The sequence below is a fragment of the Adiantum capillus-veneris genome, chromosome 15 (assembly GCF_014529385.1).
Source record: "Adiantum capillus-veneris isolate H3 chromosome 15, ASM1452938v2, whole genome shotgun sequence".
In the NCBI taxonomy this organism is placed as follows: Eukaryota; Viridiplantae; Streptophyta; class Polypodiopsida; order Polypodiales; family Pteridaceae; genus Adiantum; species Adiantum capillus-veneris.
Genome location: NC_140945.1, coordinates 76314800 through 76337352, shown reverse-complemented (window position 1 = coordinate 76337352; position 22553 = coordinate 76314800). Strand labels below are relative to the sequence as shown.

The 22553-nt window shown below is 43.1% G+C and overlaps 1 protein-coding gene across 1 annotated transcript; it reads left to right on the top strand.

Moving 5' to 3' along the window:
• Window positions 1–18743: 18743 nt before the first annotated feature.
• On the top strand, window positions 18744–22205 carry LOC147440917 (protein NUCLEAR FUSION DEFECTIVE 4-like). The gene has a single exon (XM_086482714.1). It carries the CDS (start codon window positions 19639–19641, stop codon window positions 21553–21555), a length of 1917 nt encoding a protein of 638 aa, XP_086338840.1. The 5' UTR covers window positions 18744–19638; the 3' UTR covers window positions 21556–22205.
• Window positions 22206–22553: the final 348 nt, after the last annotated feature.

The window sequence follows — 22553 nt, the reverse complement described above, 5'->3', positions numbered from 1 at the left end:
GCTAAATCTCACAAGCACCAAATGGTTTACTCATCTATTTTGCAATGATATTGTAGGGTAAAAAGGGATCCTCTATCTACCCGCTAAGAAACATAGATTAATGATTAAGGACTTATCTCTTCTACCTCATAGTCGAGGATCACTATGATTTCAAGAGAGAGGTAATGTCATAAAATCTAATATCTAACCAATCCAAATGATTTTCTCATATTAAATTGATCATTTAATGTGGAAGAATAAATGGGAACAAGAGTTAGAATATAGACATGTGCTTATGGATCTATCCCAGCACGAGACCAAAGTCAATGGGTCCAAATGAGAGATGGTTTGTCAAAGAGCAATGCTAGCTAGATAATGGAGCTTGAAAGACCTTACAATTAGCTTCATTAAAGACCTCCAAAGGTTAGTGTTAAAAGTCCTTAGACCTAGGACCTTAGGCAAGATAGGGATGAGCTTGAGGTGGGAACCCGATCCAAGCTTGAGGTGCTTGTCGTGCTTGCTGACTAAGGTGCTTGAGGTGCTTGTCATGCTTGATGATTAAGGTGCTTGAGGTGATTGTCATGCTTGATAATTAAGGTGCTTGTCATGTTTTATGACTAAGGTGCTTGAGGGGCTTCATGACTAAGGTGCTCAAGGGGTGGGGTGTTCCAAACTCAACATGATCCCTACAAGAAGAGGGGCGAGCTAGGGACATGAGAGAGAACACACACACACACACACACTCAAGGCAAACCCAAGACCTAAGAGGCAACAAGGACACATGTCAAGCACCTACACATGCTGCCCTCATGTAGTGCCTAAAGCCTATTGGTTGACATCTAAAGGGGTCCAATGAGAATTTAGTTTATTTAATTAATTATTTAAGTATTTTTCAAGCCCTCTCTCTCAAAGGGAAAAGGAGGACACTTATCCAAATGCTACCATGGTTGCTTGATATGTCTAATGCATGTGATTGGCTAGTTTAGAGAAGATCCAATCAACTTCAAGCTTGAGCTAGGAAGAGGGGTCAATCCAAGCAAGGAGGGGGGTAGCTTGACCATATGCTATCTCTAACACACTCACACACACACACACACTCATTCTCATGGTGTGTTGAGAAAGAACTCCCTCTCCCTCTCCAAGCTTGAGAAGTTGAAAGCCTACACAACCAACTCTTGGCTATGGAATGCAAATCCAACCAAGATCCATGCTCCAAAGTGCAAGCTTTCCACCTTCTTCATCTTGATTACCATGCTACTATGTTATGCTAAGCTACAAGAGTAGTACAAGTGAGGAGATGATTTATTTCTCGTAAGTTCCTTCTTCTTACTCTTCCCTACCCACATTCCTTGCTAGTTATCTCCACCTTCGAAGGTGTTTGAGGTCTTGGGACTTAGACCGGGGACAAGTTAATTGTGGTGCATGAAGCTCTCTATCTTCATTGCACCATCAAGGTCTCAAGGAACACAAATCTTGTATTGTACCAAGTCTCTCTTTATGGGAGAAGCTATAATACAAAAGCCTTTTGGAGGGGGGACCGGCTCCACATAAATCCGGTCCTCAACTGTTGTTAAGTTCTCTAATTCTCTTTCTTGCATATTGTTCATGCCAAGTTAATTAATTATAATGGTTATGTTGCTACCTCTAATCAAGTTCACCCTCTATTTTTTCAAAATATTCTCATAAAAATGCTCACTACAATTTTCTTAATTCCGCTATTCTCAATGTTCATTGTCCATTTCCATTACACAAGCAATATTTACAACATGGTCGATGAAAGGTTGTCCCTTATCTAGAATCAAAACGTAGGGTTAGTAGAAGGACTTGTACCTACAATAATTGCAAAAGTTGTATCTATAATAGTAGGAGGATTTGTACCTACAATAGTTACAAAAATTGTATCTACAATAGTAGGAGGACTTGTACCTACAAAAGTTTGAGTAATCTGCAATATCCGAGCATTGGAAAAATGTTGTACCACAATAGACTTCAATGCGTGGTTGGGTTGTATGCATTGTTGATTTTCATTTCTAATTAGCTAGATGAAAGACTATAATCTTACCACCAATGATGGCTAGTTGAGTACCATTGGAGCAAAAATTGTGCCATCCAAGAGACATAATCCTTTGTGTTGTTGAGGTCCTATCTCCTCACATATTTATCTTGGACATCCCATCTTGGAGAAGGGGGGAAATTTAGGGAGAAACTAGGAAAGTGCTACTATTGTGGGAGAGTAAATAGAAGAGAAAGGTGAAAGAGGTGGGTATTCTCTAAGCATGGCACCATCATGACAAGGGGACCTTGCATAATTTTCTCAGTGCTCTCCCTTGAATGATTCTTCATGTGCTTCAAATACTTTGGGTCCTTGGAGTACTTGATCAATCTTATCACACACGTGTCAACTTGCAATTGACGTTTGTACTTTATCTTGTCGAGATCCTCCGCTAGAAATTTGTCTTTGTCTCCCGAATCCTTAGAAGAAGGTTGGAATATCCATTGGTTTCTTCTATTCCCCCGCTGGGATTTGGGTTTTCTTTATCTCCGTAGCAAAGTAGTCAGATTGGGTGGCGTCTCTATTGGATTCACTACTAGAACCTATGTGTGCTGCAAAAAAGGATCAGATCCTCGAGCCTCCATAGAAAAAAATTGTATAAGTTCTTATACCACTATTACAAACTGACACTCTAAGAGAGAAAACAAGAGAGTCGCCATGGAATGGTAGAGTTCCGTTCACAATGCATTGGCCCCAAAAACCTTTCTGATATTTCTTTATTGATTGCCAATCAGAAAGGTACAACTCCCCAAGGGTCCAACTCTACATCTAGATGCTAACTGAAAGGGTGGTGGTAATGCGTGTGCTAGTCTCCACCCAACCGTGCTATCTTATAGCCTCCCCCTAGCGTACACACTGTCCGGCCGTGCCAGTGACCTTGCCCATAGGACCCATGTCCTTACAGTACCCCCCCCTTGGAGACGGTCTACAATTATCCAAATGGCATCATGGCCACGAATTGTAGTAGGTAGTCCTACTACAAAATCCATAGAGATACTCTCCCACTTACCTTGTGGAATCTCTAAAGGATGTAAAAGGCCACCTACCTTGAGGCGCTCTGCCTTATTAACTTGGCACTATTGGCAGTTTAGTACGTACTCTTGAACATCATGACGTAAGCCCGGCCAATAAAATTGCCATCGAACTAAGGCATACGTCTTATGAATACCTGGATGACCAGCACTTTGACTATCGTGACAAATAAAATTTTGCGCCTAGTGTCTGAGTCCTTTGGCACGCATACTCTACCTTTGTGGAGTAAGTAGCCATCATCAATGGAAAAATTCTTCCATCACTTAAGCTCTTCGTGAGTAGGGGTGGAGCTCTGTGTGTTGGAGTTTCTATCTGCGCGTGTAGAGACATGTTGATCTCGCTGTTCATAGACATGTGAGTGTGAGGGATCCCTTTTTAAAACTGCACTCCACACTTTAGCATATGATTGATCTTGTGCACCCTTGCCACGTAATGACTCCAAAAATTCACTCTTTAGTTCCATGAAAGCAAGTGAATTAATATGAGGTATCCAACTTATTGTATCTGCTACTACATTATATCACCCCTTGCGATATCGTAGCTTACAATCATAATCTTGAAAGATTTCTGCCCATCTAGCTTTATGGCCCTTCAAGTCTATTTGAGTAGTAAACCATTTGATACTCTCATGGTCAAAAACTACTTCAAACTCGGCACCATATAAATAGTGTCGCCACTTTCGTAAAGCGTGAATTATGGCATAGAGCTCTCTCTCATAAAAAGAATGATTTTGTTGAGCTCTATCTAACTTTTTACTTTCAAAGGATATAGGTCTTTCCTCCTGGAGAAGTACCGCACCAATGGCTTTATCACTAGCATTAGTCTCTATCACAAACATCTTAAGTGGGTCGACGATTGCTAGGATAGGAGCAATGGCTATAGCTACCTTGAGCTGTTTGAAATTGCATTTTTGGGCTTCTTCCCAAGAAAAGGTCTTACCTTTTTCTTTAAGTTGATCCGTCATAGGAACAGTGATTTTGGCATAGTCACGGATATACTGTCGATAAAATCCAGCCATGCCTAAAAATATTTGAAGCTCCTCAACCGTGTAGGGATGTGGCCATCGAAGAATGGCAGCGACCTTGTTAGTGTCCATCTTAATGCCAGAATAAGAGATCACATGACCGAGGTAATGTATCTCTGTTTTAAAGAAATCACACTTGCTTTGCTTAGCATACAACACGTGAGCTCGTAGCTGTTCGATCACTAATCGTAAGTGTTCTATGTGTTCATCTTCAGTCTTATTGTAAATGAGAATGTCATCAAGGAAACCACAACAAATTTTCCAAGATAGGGACGTAAGACACTATCCATGAGTTTCATAAATGTAGCTGGAGCATTGGTTAGACCAAAAGGCATAACCAAAAAATTCAAAATGCCCGAACCGTGTTCTAAAGGCAGCTTTGGAGATATCTTGTAAAAGGATACGCACCTGGTGGTATCCTGAACGAAGATCTATCTTTGTATAGTATCTTGCCCTATGGAGTTGATCAAACAATTCATCTATTCTTGGCAGAGGATACTTGTTCTTGATGGTTATGGCGTTTAATCCGTGATAATCAACGCACATGCGCATAGTACCATCTTTCTTTTTTACCAATAGAATTGGTGATGCCCAAGGCGAAGTGCTAGGTCTAATGAAACCACGGGCGAGGTAGTTAGCCAACTGACTCTAAACCTCCTTGGCTTCTTTAGCACTCATACGATAAGGTAGTTTACTCACCGGTTTAGTGCTTGGCAAGACATCTATGCCATGTTGTACATCATGTGTAGGGAGTAAACCCGGTGGTAAATCACTTGAGAACACATCACTATACTCCGTGAGTAAGTGAGTCAGCTTTTGCCGTGCAAAAGGAGAAGAGTTATGTTGGGATGGAGAATCTTGTAATTCCTGTAATATTTGTTTTACAATAATTGCACGTTGCTCTATAGAATTAAAATTGAGAGCACTTTGCATACCATTAGAATTCATTGCAGTTTGCATACCATTACTAGAATTCATAGCACTTTGCTCTTGAGAATTCACAAGACTTGGACACAAGCAGTAACACAAAAAGACTTCATCTATTAAATCTGGTTTCTGCAAAATAGAAAGCTTGGCTATACATATAAGAGGTGCAGATGGTATATTTTTCTCACCAAGCAAAAGCACATGTTTACCATTGGCCATAAAGGATAAGGAGTTGTGTTCATAACTAGTGTGCAATGTGTTTCCTAAACCATGTAGCCACTCCCGTCCTAAAACTACATCAGCACGGTCCATGTTCATAATTTTGGGGTATAAAGCCCAATGTGGTCGCCTAGGTAAGTGGGCGGGCCACCAGGTATGTACACATATTCTTTTGTAAAAACCTAATAAGAACTCACTATGATCTACACATTATAGTGGAGAGAATTCACCATATCGTCGTACTCTTCTTCTCGCACTCTCTCTCGCGTCACACTTCCGCTCGTACTCCTTCAACTGGTATCAGATCGAGGCTCGGGGCAGCATTTGCAGGTAGCCAGAGTCACCTGCTCATATTGGAGTGAGATTCGACAGGCGAAGACACGGCCCCAAATCTTGTGGGCGAGCCCAAAAGGCTCGGTGTTCTCAGAATTTCATTCTGAGGTCATCTCTACCACTATTCGGCTTCGACAAAGTTCTGCGCAGGCCATTTTAGACTACGTGGTCTCTGTGGGTGCAGATCCGACTCTGCAAATTTGGGGTTTCAGCCTACGAGTGCAAGTGCTGAGGATATCTACACTTCCAGAGTGCTGATTTGTGGCTGTCTACACAACAAAGGACGGCTCACAGTTCTTGGAGGCGTGTCACATACGACACGGGCGCACCTACACACAGACTGTAGGCGACATCCACTAGTTCATCAGGTAGCTTGTGTTTGCTGCTTGATATTCCAGATTTCATCCTGAAATTGCAGGTACTTCCACATGGGATGTATTGTCAGAGATGATGTATGTCTGTTGAGGGTTTGCTAGCTGTGAGTCACGCAGCAAACAACCGTCGCAGCGGTTACAGCATATAGTGGGAAATTTGTGGATTTATGACTTTGTGGGAAGTCTATGTACTGTCAGATTTACTGCTGCCTTTGTTGAGGGTCCAATGAGGTTTTATTGAGCTGGGGGATTCTCTAATGTTGAGATCCTTTCGGTGATACAGGTCTTGGAGCGATCCCTCGAGCACCCTTAGATAGGCAGCTAGGATGTATTGACTGTGAGTTAGACAGTTGGGATTGCATCTTTGCTTTACTTCCATTGAGACATTGTCGCAGTCTATGCTTACAGGATAGTGAGAGATAGTACAGGTGCAGGACAGGTTTACCCACAGCTTACAATGTTAGAGAGATAGTGATTTTTTGAGGTGTTTTTGGTCTGTTTTTTAGTACACCAGAGCCATTTTACAAAGGAGACTCTGCCAAAATTTCTACGAAATCTGAAGCTTTCTTGGTTCATTTGACAGGTTGATATTGGTTCAGAGGTCAGTTTACAGGGGAAACTCTGCCGAATTTTTCCCAGGAAAGTAAACTACTGTGAAGCGTAGCTATGGTTGGATCACAGGACACTGCTCTTTACAATATCAAGAAACTGGATGGAACCAATTTCCCATTGTGGAAGAAGCAAATTTGGCACGTGTTGGTACAAAAGAAGCAGATAAAACCTATAAAGCTCAAGGGGATAAAACCAGAAGATATGGACGAAGATAAATGGAGCGAAATGGATGAATTAGCACTTTCTACCATTATGCTGACTTTGGCAGAAAGCGTTTACTTTAATGTAGCAGACGAGATGTCGGCTTATCAAGCATGGTTAAAGCTGAGTGATCTTTATGAGAAGCAGAGTGCACCTTCACAGGTATACTGGCTTAAGAAGCTTGTTGACTTGAAGATGAAAGAAGGGACACCTATGTCCAATCATCTGAATGAATTCAACACAATCTATAGTCAGTTGTCAGCTCAAGGTGTCAAGTTTGATGAACCTGTTAGAGCTATGTTCTTGTTGATCACATTGATGGAAAGTTGGGACACTTTTCGCACAGCTTTGAGTAATTCTGCACCTCCAGATGGTTTGAACATAGCAGGTGTATAAGGAAGTCTGCTTACTGAAGAAACCAATAGAAAGACAATGGACAAAGGCAAAGGAACAGCCTTAGTTGTCAGGGGAAGGACCAAACAAAAGTACAAAGGTGGAAAGAGGAATCAGTCTCGTAGCAAGTCCTGCAGTGCTAAAGGCAAGAGTGACATAGAATGCTACCATTGTGGCAAGAAGGGTCACATGAAAAGAGACTGCAGAGAATGGAAAGCAGAAAAAGGCAAAGAGAAAGCTGAAGACCATGGTGAGAAGAACAAGTCCTCAGTGAAGATTCAAGAAATAAATGTGACAAACACTGTTGCAGAGGATGATAATCTAGTGTCAGGAGACATCTACTTCTTGAAGAATACAATGGACTCAGCTCTTCTTACAACATCTGATGGAAATGCACCGAGTGACTGGATTATAGACTCAGGGGCATCACTTCATGTGTCTCCCAACAAGGAGTGGTTTACCTCTTATGTGACCACTAAAGATCATGTTCGGCTAGGCAATGGGCAGACATGTGAGATCTTAGGTGTTGGAGATGTTCAATTGAAGTTTCAGAATGGACCTTCTTTCACGTTGAAGAATGTGAGACATGTTCCTGCAATTACAAAGAGCTTGATCAACACAGGTTTACTTGATGATGCTGGCTACGTCACCACTTTTGGACAAAACATGTGGAAGATATCCAAGGGTTCTATGACAGTAGCACATGGAGTAAAGTCTGGAGGACTTTACATGATTTATGTATCAAATGTCTCTAAAAATGTAATCAATGTAACTGAGCAGCCGAACGTTTCTTTGTGGCATAGCCGGTTAGGACATTTGTCCAAGAAGGGAATGGAAATCTTGTCTCGTTCTGGTTATTTGCCTGGCTTGTCATTTAATGATTTTGAATTCTGTGAACATTGTCTGTATGGTAAGCAAACACAGCAGCCACATAAGCATAGTAGCAGTGGAATAGATACACAGTTGGCACTTGTTCATAGTGATTTGTGTGGACCTATGCCTAACCTATCTCTAGGGGGAGCTTCTTACTTTATGACTTTTATAGATGATTACTCGAGGAAAGTATGGGTTTACTTTCTCAAGCACAAGGATGAAGCGTTTAGTGTTTTCAAAACGTTTGTGACACTTGTGGAGAATCAGAGTGGCAAGAAGCTTAAATGCTTACGCACTGACAATGGTGGAGAGTATGTTTCAAAGGCCTTTCAGGACTTTTGTGAGTCAAAAGGTATAAAACGTGAACTTACTGCTCCTTACAATCCTCCTCAAAATGGTGTTGCTGAGAGGATGAATAGGACCATACAAGAGAAGGTCAGAAGTATGTTGTCTAATGCACAGCTACCAAATGGGTTTTGGGCTGAAGCTGTATCAACAGCTGTTCATCTTATAAATAGATCTCCTAGCAAGGTTTTGCAGAAGGATTCAGTGCCAGAGATGGTATGGTCAGGCAAAATGCCCTCATACAAGCATCTCAGAGTCTTTGGCTGTGAGGCATATACTCATGTTCCAAAGGAATTTAGGAACAAACTTGAGCCAAAGAGTAGAAAGTGCATCTTTCTAGGGTATGGTAATTCTGGTGAGATGGGGTACAGACTTTGGGATCCCGAATCCAGAAAGGTTATCCGCAGCAATGATGTTCACTTTAATGAAGCCAAATATCATTCTAAACCAGAGAGGGTTGAGGAGATTAGAAGAGTTTTCTTCCAAGAAGATGGACCTGCACGTGCAAGACAAAATGTCAGGGCTCAAGAGGAGCAAGGATAGGATAGAGTGGAACCACAGGTTGTGGCTGAGCCTGAGCCACCTATTGTGTGTAGATCTGGACGTATCACGCGACCTCCTGATAGGTTTGTTCCATCTATGAACTATGTCATGTTGACTGATTGTAATGAGCCTTCATGTTACAAGGAAGCAGTGCAAATGAAGGACTCCGGGAATTGGCAATTGGTCATGCAGTCAGAGATGACAGCTTTGCATAAAAACCAGACATGGAAGCTAGTTAAATTACCACATGGCAAAAAGGCTCTACCTTGTAAATGGGTTTACAGGTATAAGATCACCGCTCATGATAGTCAGCCAAAGTACAAAGCAAGGCTTGTTGCCAAGGGCTTTAAGCAAGAACAAGGCATTGAATTTGATGAAGTCTTCTCTCCGGTGGTCAAGATGACTACATTGAGATGCTTTCTTGCATTGGTTGCCATATTAGATTTGGTGTTGCACCAAATGCATGTCAAGACATCGTTCTTGCATGGTGATTTAGATGTGGAAATTTACATGCAACAGCCAGAAGGGTTTGTTGAGAAAGGCAAGGAAGATTTGGTATGTCAATTGTTAAAGAGTCTTTATGGCTTAAAACAATCACCGAGGGCATGGTACCATAAGTTCCACAAGTTTATGCTTTCTCAAGGCTACAAACGTAGTGAGTTCGATCACTGTCTATATACAAAGAAGGCTAAGGATGGCAGTTGGCTGATCCTTATTTTGTATGTGGATGACATGTTGATTGCTGGCAAGCACTTGGAAGAAATTTCAGCTTTGAAGTCAAAGATGGCAAAATCGTTTGACATGAAAGACATGGGTGAGGCAAGTCATATACTTGGTATGCGCATTGAGAGAGACAGATCAAAGAAGTTGATTTGGTTATCTCAAACAGAGTATATTGACAAGGTTTTGCAACGTTTCAATATGGAGAAGGGAAAGGCATTGAGTGTTCCATTGCCACCATATGTGAAACTTAGCAAACAAGATTGTCCTGTGTCTGAGGAAGAACAGGTTGCAATGGATAAGATTCCATATGCGTATGCAGTGGGTAGTTTAATGTATGCAATGATTGCTACTTGCCCAGACATTGCATTTGCAGCGGGAGTAGTAAGTCGATACATGTCAAACCCAGGCAAGAAACATTGGGAGGTAGTGAAAGGAATATTGAGATACCTGAAAGCTACAAAGAGTATGCGTATATGCTATGGGAGTCAGGAGCTAAGTGTAAAGGGTTTTAGAGACTCAGATTATGCAGGTGACTTAGACAACCGAAGGTCTACGTCAGGGTATGTCTTTACATTGGCTGGTGGAGCAGTATCATGGCATTCTAGATTACAAGAATGTGTTACTCAGTCTACTACAGAGGCTGAATATGTTGCAGCATCAGAGGCATGCAAAGAATCAATTTGGCTTAATTGACTAGTAATAGATTTGGGAATCAAAGAAGAGATGCCTGTGTTATATTGTGATAGTCAGAGTGCTATACAATTGGCTCGCAATCCAGTTTATCACTCAAAGACAAAGCATGTGGATGTGAAGTATCATTTCATCAGGGAAATGCTTGTCAAAGTTCACACCATAGAAAATCCTGTTGATCTACTTACAAAAGGACTTCCCTCAGAGAGCTTTGCGCATTTTCGCAAGCAGTTAGGTGTAGGGTGGTACATCACTTCTCTACATCTCTTGTATATTAGCTTGTATAATAGCTTCTCTCACACTTAAAGTACCACATTGGACTTTAAGTGGGAGGTTGTTGGTGTATAAAGCCCAATGTGGTCGCTCAGGTAAGTGGGCGGGCCGCCAAGTATGTACACATATTCTTTTGTAAAACCCTAATAAAAACTCACTATGCTCTACACATTACAGTATAGAGAGTTCACCATATCGTCGTGCTCTTCTTCTCGCACTCTCTCTCGCGTCACACTTTCGCTTGTACTCCTTCACATAACTTGAGGGTCATCGTATGATCTTGAACAATAAGCTCAACCCCTTGAAAAACGGTGTCCCATACTTATTTATCATTCCCAGACATTTGCTCCACCACATACTTGTGAGAGCAGGGAGTCTGTGTAAGCTTCAATTTCTTGACTAGCTTTTAGTTCAAGAAGTTATGAGTTGCACCATCATCCACTAAGATACGAACACGTTGTCCATTAATAGTGCCATGGATGCGAATCAAATCATGGGGGCCAAAGGTGGGATGGCACATTGAAGCAGGCACACAACGCTAGTGCTTTTCTTCCATATGAAGAACCTCTACAGCACAATATTTAGGAGATGAATCTAATGTGAGGTGTTGCACTGTGTACATGGCCTTTTTTTTGCCTTGCAAAAGAGGACAATCTTTCTTGTTATGTTGGTCCGAAAGACATCCAAAACACAAATTGTGTTTCTTCGCACGCTCAAAATCGGCAGTGCTGAGAGACCCACGTGGAGTATCTCGTGAGTGCTTAGGCTTCTAATCCTCTTGTGGGTGTGGAGAGGTAGATTGTCTCTTATTCCTCTTGCAACGTGTGGGAGATCTACCTCGCCATTGGCTCTTAGCCACATTGCTCTTAGCAAACTTAGTCTTGGTGTAGGGAACATTTCCTTTCCTCTCTTGGTCATCATCATATCTTTGGGCATGACTGATGGCTTCTTCCAAAGTTTTTGGATGTTGGGTCTTGACATGAAGACAATAGTCTTTGTCAAGGCCCCTATTAAAACCCCGTATCTTTTGGAATTCATTTAGACCTTCTAGTCTTAATATTATTTTTCGATACTTTGAAAGGTACTGTGTGAGAGAGAGGCCAGACATGCGGCATGCATCCCATGCTAACCAATTCTTATCTTTTTCATTGGAGTCCAAAAACTCTAAGAAGCTTGAAACGCATCCCAAGACGGAGGACGAGCATCTATTGGAAATGTCATCCACCACTTATAGGCCTTGCCTTTAAGAGATAGACTTGTTTCCATAGCCGTCTTTATATGCGGTGTGTGTCTCAATCGATGAATATCACTCCATTTGTGTAAGAACGTATTGACCGCATCCTTGTTGCGATCACGCTCTTCCTCGTGAAATTTAGAAATGGTGATATTCTTAAGTAATGCATTGGTACCTTCTGTATCTTCTGCAGCATCTGTCTCTTGGACTCCTTGAGTTGTGCGAGCTTGGTTCCCTTGAACCCTGCCACTTGTGGCTCCTTCAGTCGTCTATGAATTCATAAATTTCAACAAGTAACTCCGTAAGATTGGTAACATTTGCATTAAGTACAGAGAGGTTGCGTTCAAGTATGCTTTGGTGATTTTTCAAACTCTTGAAAGAAGCCATATCTACAAGGCCATGATCTCCTAGATCATTGTCATCATGCATATTAGTGTCAGCCGCACTCGTGGTGCCCTGATTTTGATCTGCGTGCTCAAAATCAAACGTGTGTGTAGGTGGGATATCCTCACTGGCCATGGTAAACCCACAGTAATGCAAAGACAGAAAAAAAATGACAACTTGTACCTTGTGAAATTGAAGTCTTTATGTTTTGTATGCTCTGCGATTTGCATTGCATGTGAACCTCGCCTTGTGAGAATTTGAGCGCTTCACTTGTCGTTCATTGTAAGAACACCTTTGTTGATTCTTCACAAAAACCCGTGGTTTTTGTGAAGGCTTTTGTTCACTTTGAAGCTACCTCCTTGAGGAAAAAAGAATTTTTGGAGGAAAACTTTGCTTCCTCTAAGAAGTGAAAAGGAAGGCTGAAGCTACTTCCTTGAAGTTTGAAGCTTTCTCTTTCCTTTCAATTTTCCTTTCAACACAAGTAGGCTATCTTTCCTCGTTATACACAACAAAGCTCAATAGCTTGATGGTAAAGTGTTGGCCTCTTACCCTCATGGGGTGGGTTCAATCGTCCTTCATGCAAGGGTTAAGCGAGCCTTCCTACGCGTGCAGCCAACAACGCCAACGAAAGCCTTCGGAGCCTCGATACGTCGAGTTGTCGGTCGAGTTTTCCTTGGTCGTCCACTGTGGAGGGCATAGATGGAGTGGTCGTGGTCGGCTGTCCGCGTGTTATTTGCACAGAAAACTATGCTCGCCTTCTTTTTGTTGCACAGCGGAGACGTCGTTGTGGGGGAGAAACAACATGTCGCATGCACATGCAACCCGCTTTTCCTCCTCCCAAAAATAGCTCAGATACCAGTGAAAGGGCGGTGGTAATACGTGTGCTAGTCTCCACCTAACCGTGCTATCTTATAGCCTCCCCCCTAGCGTACACACAGTCTGGCCATGCTGGTGGCCTTGCCCATAGGACCCATGTCCTTACACTACCTAAGAGTGGCCCCTAGAGACTCTTATAAATAGTACATGGGGTTGCCAATAGTGGAGCCCCAAAAGCACTTGCTCTAAAAGCATCAAGCAAAAAACTACTAGACCCCAAAATCATGCACTAAAACTGCCATCCGTACAACACTGCCACATCAACATGTCCAACGTAAATTTCCGACCTTTGGTACAATCTTGTCATGTCAACAACAGCCCGCAATTTTTGGATTTTTAGCCCGCCAATATCTTTGGTTACAGCTTGGTCTTTGTAGGGTTTAGGCCCTTCGGCCACACCGCTTTTCCTCCTCCCAAAAATAGCTCGGATACCAGTGAAAGGGCGATAGTAATGTGTGTGCTAGTCTCCACCCAACCGTGCTATCTTATAGCCTCCCCCTAGTGTACACAATGTCTGGCTGTGCCTGTGGCCTTGCCCATAGGACCCATGTCCTTACACTACCTAAGAGTGGCCCCTAGAGACTCTTATAAATAGTACCTAGGGTTGCCAGTAGTGGAGCTCGAAAAGCACTTGCTCTAAAAGCACCAAGCCAAAAACTACTAGACCCCAAAATCATGCACTAAAACTTCCATCCGTACAACACTACCACATCAACATGGCCAACATAAATGCCGACCTTGGTTACAATCTTGCCATGTCAACAACAGCCCGCAATTTTTGGATTTTTAGCCCGCCAACATCTTTGGTTACCGCTTGGTCTTTGTAGGGTTTAGGCCCTTCGGCCACACCGCTTTTCCTCCTCCAAAAAATAGCTTGGATACCAATGAAAGGACGGTGGTAATGCGTGTGCTAGTCTCCACCCAACCCTCTATCTTATAGCCTCCCCCTAACGTACACATTGTCTGGTCGTGCTGGTAGCCTTGCCCATAGGACTCATGTCCTTATACTACCTAAGAGTGGCCCCTAGAGACTCTTATAAATAGTACATGGGGTTACCAATAGTGGAGCCACAAAAGCACTTGCTCTAAAAGCACCAAGCCAAAAACTACTAGACCCCAAAATCATGCGCTAAAACTGCCATCCGTACAGCACTGCCACATCAACATGGCCAACGTAAAATGCTGACCTTCGGTGCAATCTTGCCATGTCAACAACAGCTCGGAATTTTTGGATTTTTAGCCCGTCAGCATCTTTGGTTACCACTTGGTCTTTGTAGGGTTTAGGTCCTTCGGCCACACCGCTTTTCCTCCTCCCAAAAATAGCTCGGATACCAGTGAAAGGGTGGTGGTAATGTGTGTGCTAGTCCCCACCTAACCTTGCTATCTTATAGCCTCCCCCTAGCGTACACACTGTCCGGATGTGCCGGTGGCCTTGCCCATAGGACCCATGTCCTTACACTACCTAAGAGTGGCCCCTAGGGACTCTTATAAATAGTGCATGGGGTTGCCAATAGTGGAGCCACAAAAGCACTTGCTCTAAAAGCACTAAGCCAAAAACTACTAGACCCCAAAATCATGCGCTAAAACTGCCACCCGTACAACACTGCCACATCAACATGGCCAACGTAAAATGCGACCTTCGGTACAATCTTGCCATGTCAACAACAACCCGCAAATTTTGGATTTTTAGCCCGTCAACATCTTTGGTTACCACTTGGTTTTTGTAGGGTTTAGGTCCTTCAGCCACACTTCACAAGTTGGCCAGGGCTAGGCCATTAAGGCCCTAACCCCTAAGTCTTCTATGTGGGCCATGTCACCAACTTGTGACATGTATTATCTGTGTTTTTATTCCATTGTGTTGGACCCTAAAACACGTTACCATGTTTCGAGCTCTTTCTCACAAGGTTTAATTCCTTACGAATTTCTCTAACCACTTTGATGAAGACCACTAGTTGCTTGTCCTATTGTCCATATGTACATGTGATGTATTTCCTCACACACTCTCACTCGCATGCTTGCACCTGTTCACTCTCCCTCTTCGCTTCCTCATTCTTCCATTCATGTGCGCCTACTCATAGCCCCCTCGCCTTGCGCATGCATTGTCTTCATGTCGCGGTCCCTGTCACAACAAAAGATCATTCGTATATTCTTTTTCGTAATGTGCACCCAATTCTCTCTCTCTCTCTCTCTCTCTCTCTCTCTCTCTCTCTCTCTCTCTCTCTCTCTCTCTCTCTCTCTCTCTCATAAAGGCGATTTTGGAGGACCTTTTACCAAACGATAGGTATGGATCAGTTATGGATGTTGTCGTCAAAAGACCTAGCCTCAGTCAAATTGTTTTCTTGGAGAGGAGGCTTCACTCTCCCTCATCCATTCACTCCCCTCAGGAACTCGAAACTCCCCTACATGTCACTTTGAACAGGAGATGGAACTTGAATTGGAACAGAAAGAAATGGAAATTCAAATTCCAAAGTATATGGTCTTCATTTATCCCCCCTAAAAAATCTATCCTTCTGTGGCTAGTTCTCCATAAAGTTGTGTGGACAGGAGTTAAGTGCAGAGAATGTGGGCAAGGTTCCAAAATCTGTGCAAGGTGTCTTAGGGCGGAAGAAGATTTGCCTCATGTCTTCTTGAATTGCAGGGCTTCCATCAGAATTCTATCGCCTCTCATTAAGGTTCTCGGATTTTGTCCCTCAGCCAAACAATGGTTACTAGGGAATTCTGTTAGACTACTTTCTTCATACTGGTCCTAATCCGTTCTAAAGTCCTGTGGATTATGTGGAAAGAGAGGTGTATCTAGCTCTGGTTTTGAGGGGGCTTGCTGGATCCAAAGTTTGAGGGTGTTGTTTTATGATTTCAACTTGCAAGTTTACAGACTCAACCTGGCTCAAGCTAGGATTTACAATTCTCAAGCCAAAGTCTTGAAAGATTGTGAAGAGGGCAATGAAGCATCAATGGAAAGGTTCTCCTTTTGCTACACATTCTGATTGATATGAAGTTATGCAGAAGATGCCAGATGAAGTTGGGGAGCTCAAAGAACACAAAGCAAGGATGGTCGAAGCCCACAAGCTGATGATAAATCTGCAAAATAGAATTGATGCCTTGTCTATGGGATTTGAAGATGGATTTGTCTCATCAGATGTTCAACCCAACTTGTTTTTTGTCAACGTAACCTCATATCTAACCCGTAGAAAATCGATTATTATGTCTCTATGTAACTTTAGACTTCATGCTCTTGTATATTCTCTCTCTCTCTCTCTCTCTCTCTCTCTCTCTCTCTCTCTCTCTCTCTCTCTCTCTCTCTCTCTGCCTGGGGAATAGTGATGTTATTTTGTCTTCCTTAATTAATCTCTGCGCTTTTACTGGTTAAATAAAAACGATAGATAAGGGAGGGAAGTGTTTTGACTATGGGGGTTTACGAGAAACGGATAAATGAAAATCATGGGTTTAACTGAAAAACATGTGTCAAATAGCCAAAATATCGGTGCAGACCGACGTACTAATTTTCTTCAGTGTTTTCTGCTCTAGCGTGGCGGCATTCGTGTTGCCAACTTGCCGGTCCAATGCCGGGCCTCTTCATCATACCTAGGTGATTCTCACACACCCCTGCCCCGCGCGCAGCTAGGTATTATTAGGCCTGGAAATTGAAGGGTGCCCTTGTCCTTCCTAGGGAAGGGGAATTCCCTTAGTTGGCCTTCGGAGAGGAAGAGCCATCATACACTTTTCCCATCATCATGCAAGGCAAAAATGCACCAACCCGTCACTCGATACCCCTTAATTGTCTTGCTCCTATGAAATATTCACTTGCTTTTGGTGTATCTTTTATTGTTCCATACTTAAGAAGATCTAGCATTAGGTATTCTTTAATTAAATTCGATGGTTAGTAAATTTTTAGTATATTGGTATATTATACTTTAGCTCTGTTTGCTCCTCTTCCCCCCAAAAGCATCACCATTAGTTTTCACGTCTCTCTCTCTCTCTCTCTCTCTCTCTCTCTCTCTCTCACACACACACACACACACACACACACACACACACACACATCTTGAGAGCACTCACTTTAGCCAACATGTGCCACAAGAAGAGTATGCAAGAGTGTGCAAGTTTGAGGGACATTTGTGAGGTGAGGCCCTCTGAGAAAAGGAAGAGGAGGGAGGCAATTCAACAAGGTAAGGCCCTCTAAGAGGAAGAAAGAGGAATGTGTCTTGGTCAATGCCTATTGCAACAAAGGCATGGATGACATGATCCAGGAGTTTGTGCAAGGGTAGAGGGGCTAAGATGTGGTTCGAGATTCTCTTGGCATATAGTGGCCCTTCAATGGGCATGCTCCTTGCATGCTATAACTGCAAGTAGGAGAGAGGCAGTGCGTGGCGCAAACAGAGAAAGAATTGTACATAGAAAGTGTTCATCTCTCATGTGAAGCCATGAAGAGGCGAGAAATGCAGAGAGAGAGAGAGAGGTCGTGACTTGTTTCCTTGAGCCTCAATGCTATCTCCTCATTTCCTTTAAAAGATTCATGCCCAAACTCAACTGTAGTCACACATGCACTAGAGGCTAGGACATTAGAGGAGGAGCTTAGAGGTCGCTAGATTCTAGAATAATCATGCACGTTGCACACATCACAAGTCTGGTTGCATCAGACTTTGCATTGCAAAGCATCTACATCCGTATAAAAAGCATAACTAGTGAGCTGCCACTCTCAAATTTTGTCACATTTTGATTTTTTGAAGGTCTTCATTAAAAATAACATATTAAAAGTGTTATCTCTTCTTTGATTTAGGTGGTGGGATTCAAATCTTAATAAATTTGAACTTATATTTTACCACCATAGAGCTTAGGCTTTATTTTTTTTTCTAATATATAAGCAACGCTCAATAGGAGCTATTTATATTAAAGAAGAAAAACACTAGAGGTGTCTTGGATTTTATATGGACCTGCAACCCACCACTATAGACCATGAAAACCCCATGTGCATCACATTTCACAAGGAGTATAAACACCATAAAGACTAGGATCTTACAAACAATATATTTGGACACAGATCTTGAGCAGTGGATGCCACCACATTGAGGTCCTTGCCACCTCACCCCAACATGTCCAATGGATAGGAAGACAAAACGACAAATGGCAACAAATTATAATCTATCGGAGAAACTTCCTACCACCACAAAGCTCAAACTAAAACGAGTCAATCCTTAATGCAGCACATCCGAGCTACACCTTAGAACTTAGGCTCATGTTTTAGCTAAGCAACTTTCTACTTTGAATTTTTTTGGGCTATTCTATAGAATTTATCTTTGAAGGGCATTTTCAAAACTTGCCCTTTCTAGTGAAGGCTTATTTTCGAAGGTCCCGTCTATTGGGAAGGGGCCTCTAAACAGCATGCTCTTCATCTGGAAGGCCTATCACAAAAGTGCCATGCATGTGCAAGGCTAGAACCCTAAGAAAGGGTGGGAAGGGTTGCAATTTCCAGCACTTGACCGTATGATGAAGAGGTCGGCGAGTTGGCAACCTGAATTCCACCACTGACTGGCACTGAGAGAGCGACGGGTGCGCGCGCGCGCGTGTGTGTGTGTGTGTGTGTGTGAGAGAGAGAGAGAGAGAGAGAGAGAGAAAGATCCAGCAGCTTATATAAATAATTGCTGTGAAGTACTTGCAAATACTCAGACGTAGCGCAAACTCTTACCCACTCTCTTCGGCAAAGACTAATCTCTCTCCCTCTCTCTCTCTCTCTCTCATACCCACAGACAGATCCAGATCTAGCTGCTACATCTGATCTCTCTCTCTCTCTCTCTCTCTCTCACACACACACACACACACATACTCGAGATCAGAGACGAGAGAGCTGCCTTGGGATCTCCCACTCCGACCCAAAGCATTCCCCGTGATCTTGTCTCGAGAAAATTTTTACAGCGTATTAGCCGTGGCCCGTATGACGTATTGGAATTTGATAAATGCCTGGGTGGTGCAATTGGTGAATATGCGAGGTGTTGCAAGCATGAGCATACCACACACACACAAATTGGGCGTTCACTCTTTCTCTCTCTGGGTACTGCTCATAAACATGTAGCCTAGAGAGCTACACACACACACACACCACCCCCCCGTAGTTTTATCCGCAACCCTTGAAATTTCTTCATTCGAGTCTTTGTTTAATGTTTTCAATTCGCAGTTCCAGTCAAATTATTTCAACGCCATCTCACGTCCTGCTAATTTTTCTGCTCTAATAGGTTTCCCCTCACAGTCTGCCTTGCCATAACCTCAGCAAGATACTTGAGTATATTCTTGTTCATTTTTGCACTTTAGCCTTAATCATCTAACTCAAACCTTATAGTACTATCTCATACTTCTCAATTTTATGAGAATACATCCATTTTGTGTGAAACTAATCAAGCACAGCTTACACTTAAGCACAAAATTTGTACCAATTTGCTGTTCTGCTTGTCAAAATTCAGGTATTCACGCAGAACCTTTCTGAGCGATCTTACTTAATTCGCTAGAATCAAGCTCAATCCGAAGCACTCTATCTCTTCTCAACCCTCGACAGTACAAAATGGAGGAAAAATCCCATGGAAATTTCAGCTTGTTGCAGCTCATCAAGGGCAGATGGATGATGGCAGTGGTATCCTTTTACATCCTCTTCTGCTCGGGCGCAACTTATATCTTCGCGATCTACTCCGGAGCAATCAAGAAGGAGCTACACTACAACCAAGAGACAATAGACACACTGGGCTTCTTCAAGGACCTAGGTGCAAATGTGGGCATAGTGTCAGGCCTTATGAACGAAGTCCTACCTGCCTGGACTGTCCTCGCCATGGGCGCCCTCATGAACCTCTTTGGCTACCTCATGATATGGCTTGCGGTCACGCACCGCATCGCCCGCCCACCTACTTGGCAGATGAATCTCTTCCTATGCATTGGTGCCAACTCCCAGACCTTTGCCAACACTGGTGTTTTGGTTACCTTTGTGAAGAATTTCCCTCAAGGAAGAGGTGAAGTTTTGGGTATCGTCAAAGGGTGTGTAGGCCTGAGTGGTGCCATTTTTACACAGATTTATCATGCTATCTATGGTGATGACACAAGAGGTGTCATCTTGTTGATAGGCTGGATGCCTTCCCTTGTCACTCTCCTCTTCATGGCCTTCATTCGCCCCATCAAGCCCGCCTACGACAAGCGGGAAAAGCGCAATTTCTACTCTTTCCTTTACTTAGCTCTGCTACTTGCTGCCTTTCTCATGTTGGCCATTATAGTACAGAACCAGGTTACCAATTTCCCCTCTTTAGCTTACAAATCATTTGGAGCTGTGACCGTGCTGATAGTCATCGCCAACATTGTGATTGGCATCCGAGCCGAGAACTCGTTTTTGGCACAGGTGCAAGAGCGTGCAACTGTGAAGCAAAAGATGGTGGCGCAAGAGTTGTCTGCAGAAGCTAAAATTAAGCCTGTAAATGTGCAAGAGGGAAAGGAAAAGGCCGTTTCAGAACATAGCAAGGCACCTACTTCTCCAAGTCGCCCTGCATTAAAGGAACCCTTGGATTCTTCTTTGAAGCAAGATCCGAAAGCGCAAGATGCAGTCACCATTGGGAGCATCGATGCATCGAAAATGCATGCTACCACATCTTCATCAAAGGATGCCACCCATCAGAGCCTCTCAACCAAGCCTAAGCTCATTAGAAAATTGCATCTATTCTACAAAAGCTGGCCAAAAAGAGGTGAGGACTTCACAATCCCTCAAGCTATCTTGAGCATGGACATGTTGATTCTCTTCATCTCACTCACGTGTGGTGTGGGCGCGACACTAACCGCAATTGACAACATGGGCCAGATCGGCGAGTCATTAGGCTACTCGAAAAAGAGCATAAGCACATTTGTTTCTCTAATCAGCATATGGAACTTCCTTGGCCGAGTCCTTGCAGGTTTCCTCTCGGAAATGCTTTTGCGCCGCTATCGCTTCCCACGCACGCTCATGCTGACGATTGTGCTCGCATTGGCATGTGTGGGGCACCTCCTCATTGCGTTCCCCGGGCCTAATACCCTCTACATAGCCTCCATCATGGTGGGCTTGTGCTTTGGAGCGCAGTGGCCTCTTCTCTTTGCTATCATTTCAGAGCTCTTTGGGCTGAAGTACTATGCCACATTGTACAATGTGGGAGCCGTAGCAAGCCCATTGGGTTCATATTTGTTGAATGTGAGGGTGGCCGGACATTTGTATGATAAGGAGGCAGTGAAGCAACATGTGGCAATGCAACTCTTGGAAGAGGCGGCAGCGGCGGTGGCACCTTCGCCGATAGATGTAGGTGGGGAACTCAAATGCATAGGGTCAGAGTGCTTCAGGCTGAGCTTCTTGATCATGACCATGGTGAGTGCTTTTGCTAGCCTAGTGTCCACTCTTTTGGTCCTGAGGACTAGAAAGTTCTACAGCCAGGACATATATAGCAAATTCAATGTGAAACCAGATGATGAGATTTAACATGAGGGGGCCTTAGTTAGTAGATAGAAGAGAGAAATTTCTAAGTATAATGGGCTCCTTAACATTGTCTGTATTTTTGTACCTTTTTGTTATGGTTGTCCCATGACAAAAAGTAAAGAAAGCATGGGCTCAACAAAGGATTTAAGAATGCAACTCCTCTCTTAGTATTATACCCATATAATCTAAGCTTAATTAAATGTAAAAATTGTCATGAAGAGTGATTCCATCGTTTTCTCCAAAAAATATGGAGGATGGTGGGATACACCTTGATCTTGCTTTAGCAAGCTTGGCAGTCTTAGTTATCTTCTTGTGATGGGCCCTCACCGAGCTTGGCGAATTGCGGAGTGGTCCAACTTGGTGACTTGGTCCTTCCATCTTTGGCCTAATAAAAGCCTGTAGAGTGTAATATGGCCGCAAAGCAGTTCAAAGCTTGTCATGGTATCCTGTTCCTAGAGCTCAAAAAAAAGGGTAAACTTCCTTCAAAATTCAGTGGCAGCTTTATAATTATCAGCAGTGAGGAGTCAGGACTTGTATATCTAATATTTATTTGTCATGTGGTCACTGCTTTCAAAACCTAGCTTTGTCTAGGCTCGGACATTTGTCAAAATGTACCCGACATCTCAACGAATTTCAATATCCATGTTCTTCTCCCTCTTCTCCCTTTCAAATCCCAAAACAATCCAGATTTTACGCATCTTTATAGATTCTCAACGCCTACTCGTCAAAACAATTCTGGCCTAATAAATTATTGGTGCCACGCTACGTCAGGAGAGCTTGGAAAAGTCCTTTTCTTCTATGGGTTATAGTGGAGTGTTGATGGGGGTTCACACTGCACAGGGACCTTGAACCTAAGGTGACCTTCCAGATCGCAGGGGCAATCCTGAGGCCAAATGGCATCACTCAAAACTCCAAATGCTTAAACCGAGCAGTCCGCTCGGGAGGGTCATGATAGGAATGTCAATAGTGGTAGGAAGTACCAAACTTACGACGGTTAATGT

What these genes read in the sequence shown, in the direction of transcription:
- LOC147440917 (XM_086482714.1), top strand. Translation starts at nt 19,639, where the DNA reads ATGGAGGAAAAATCCCATGGAAATTTCAGCTTGTTGCAGCTCATCAAG.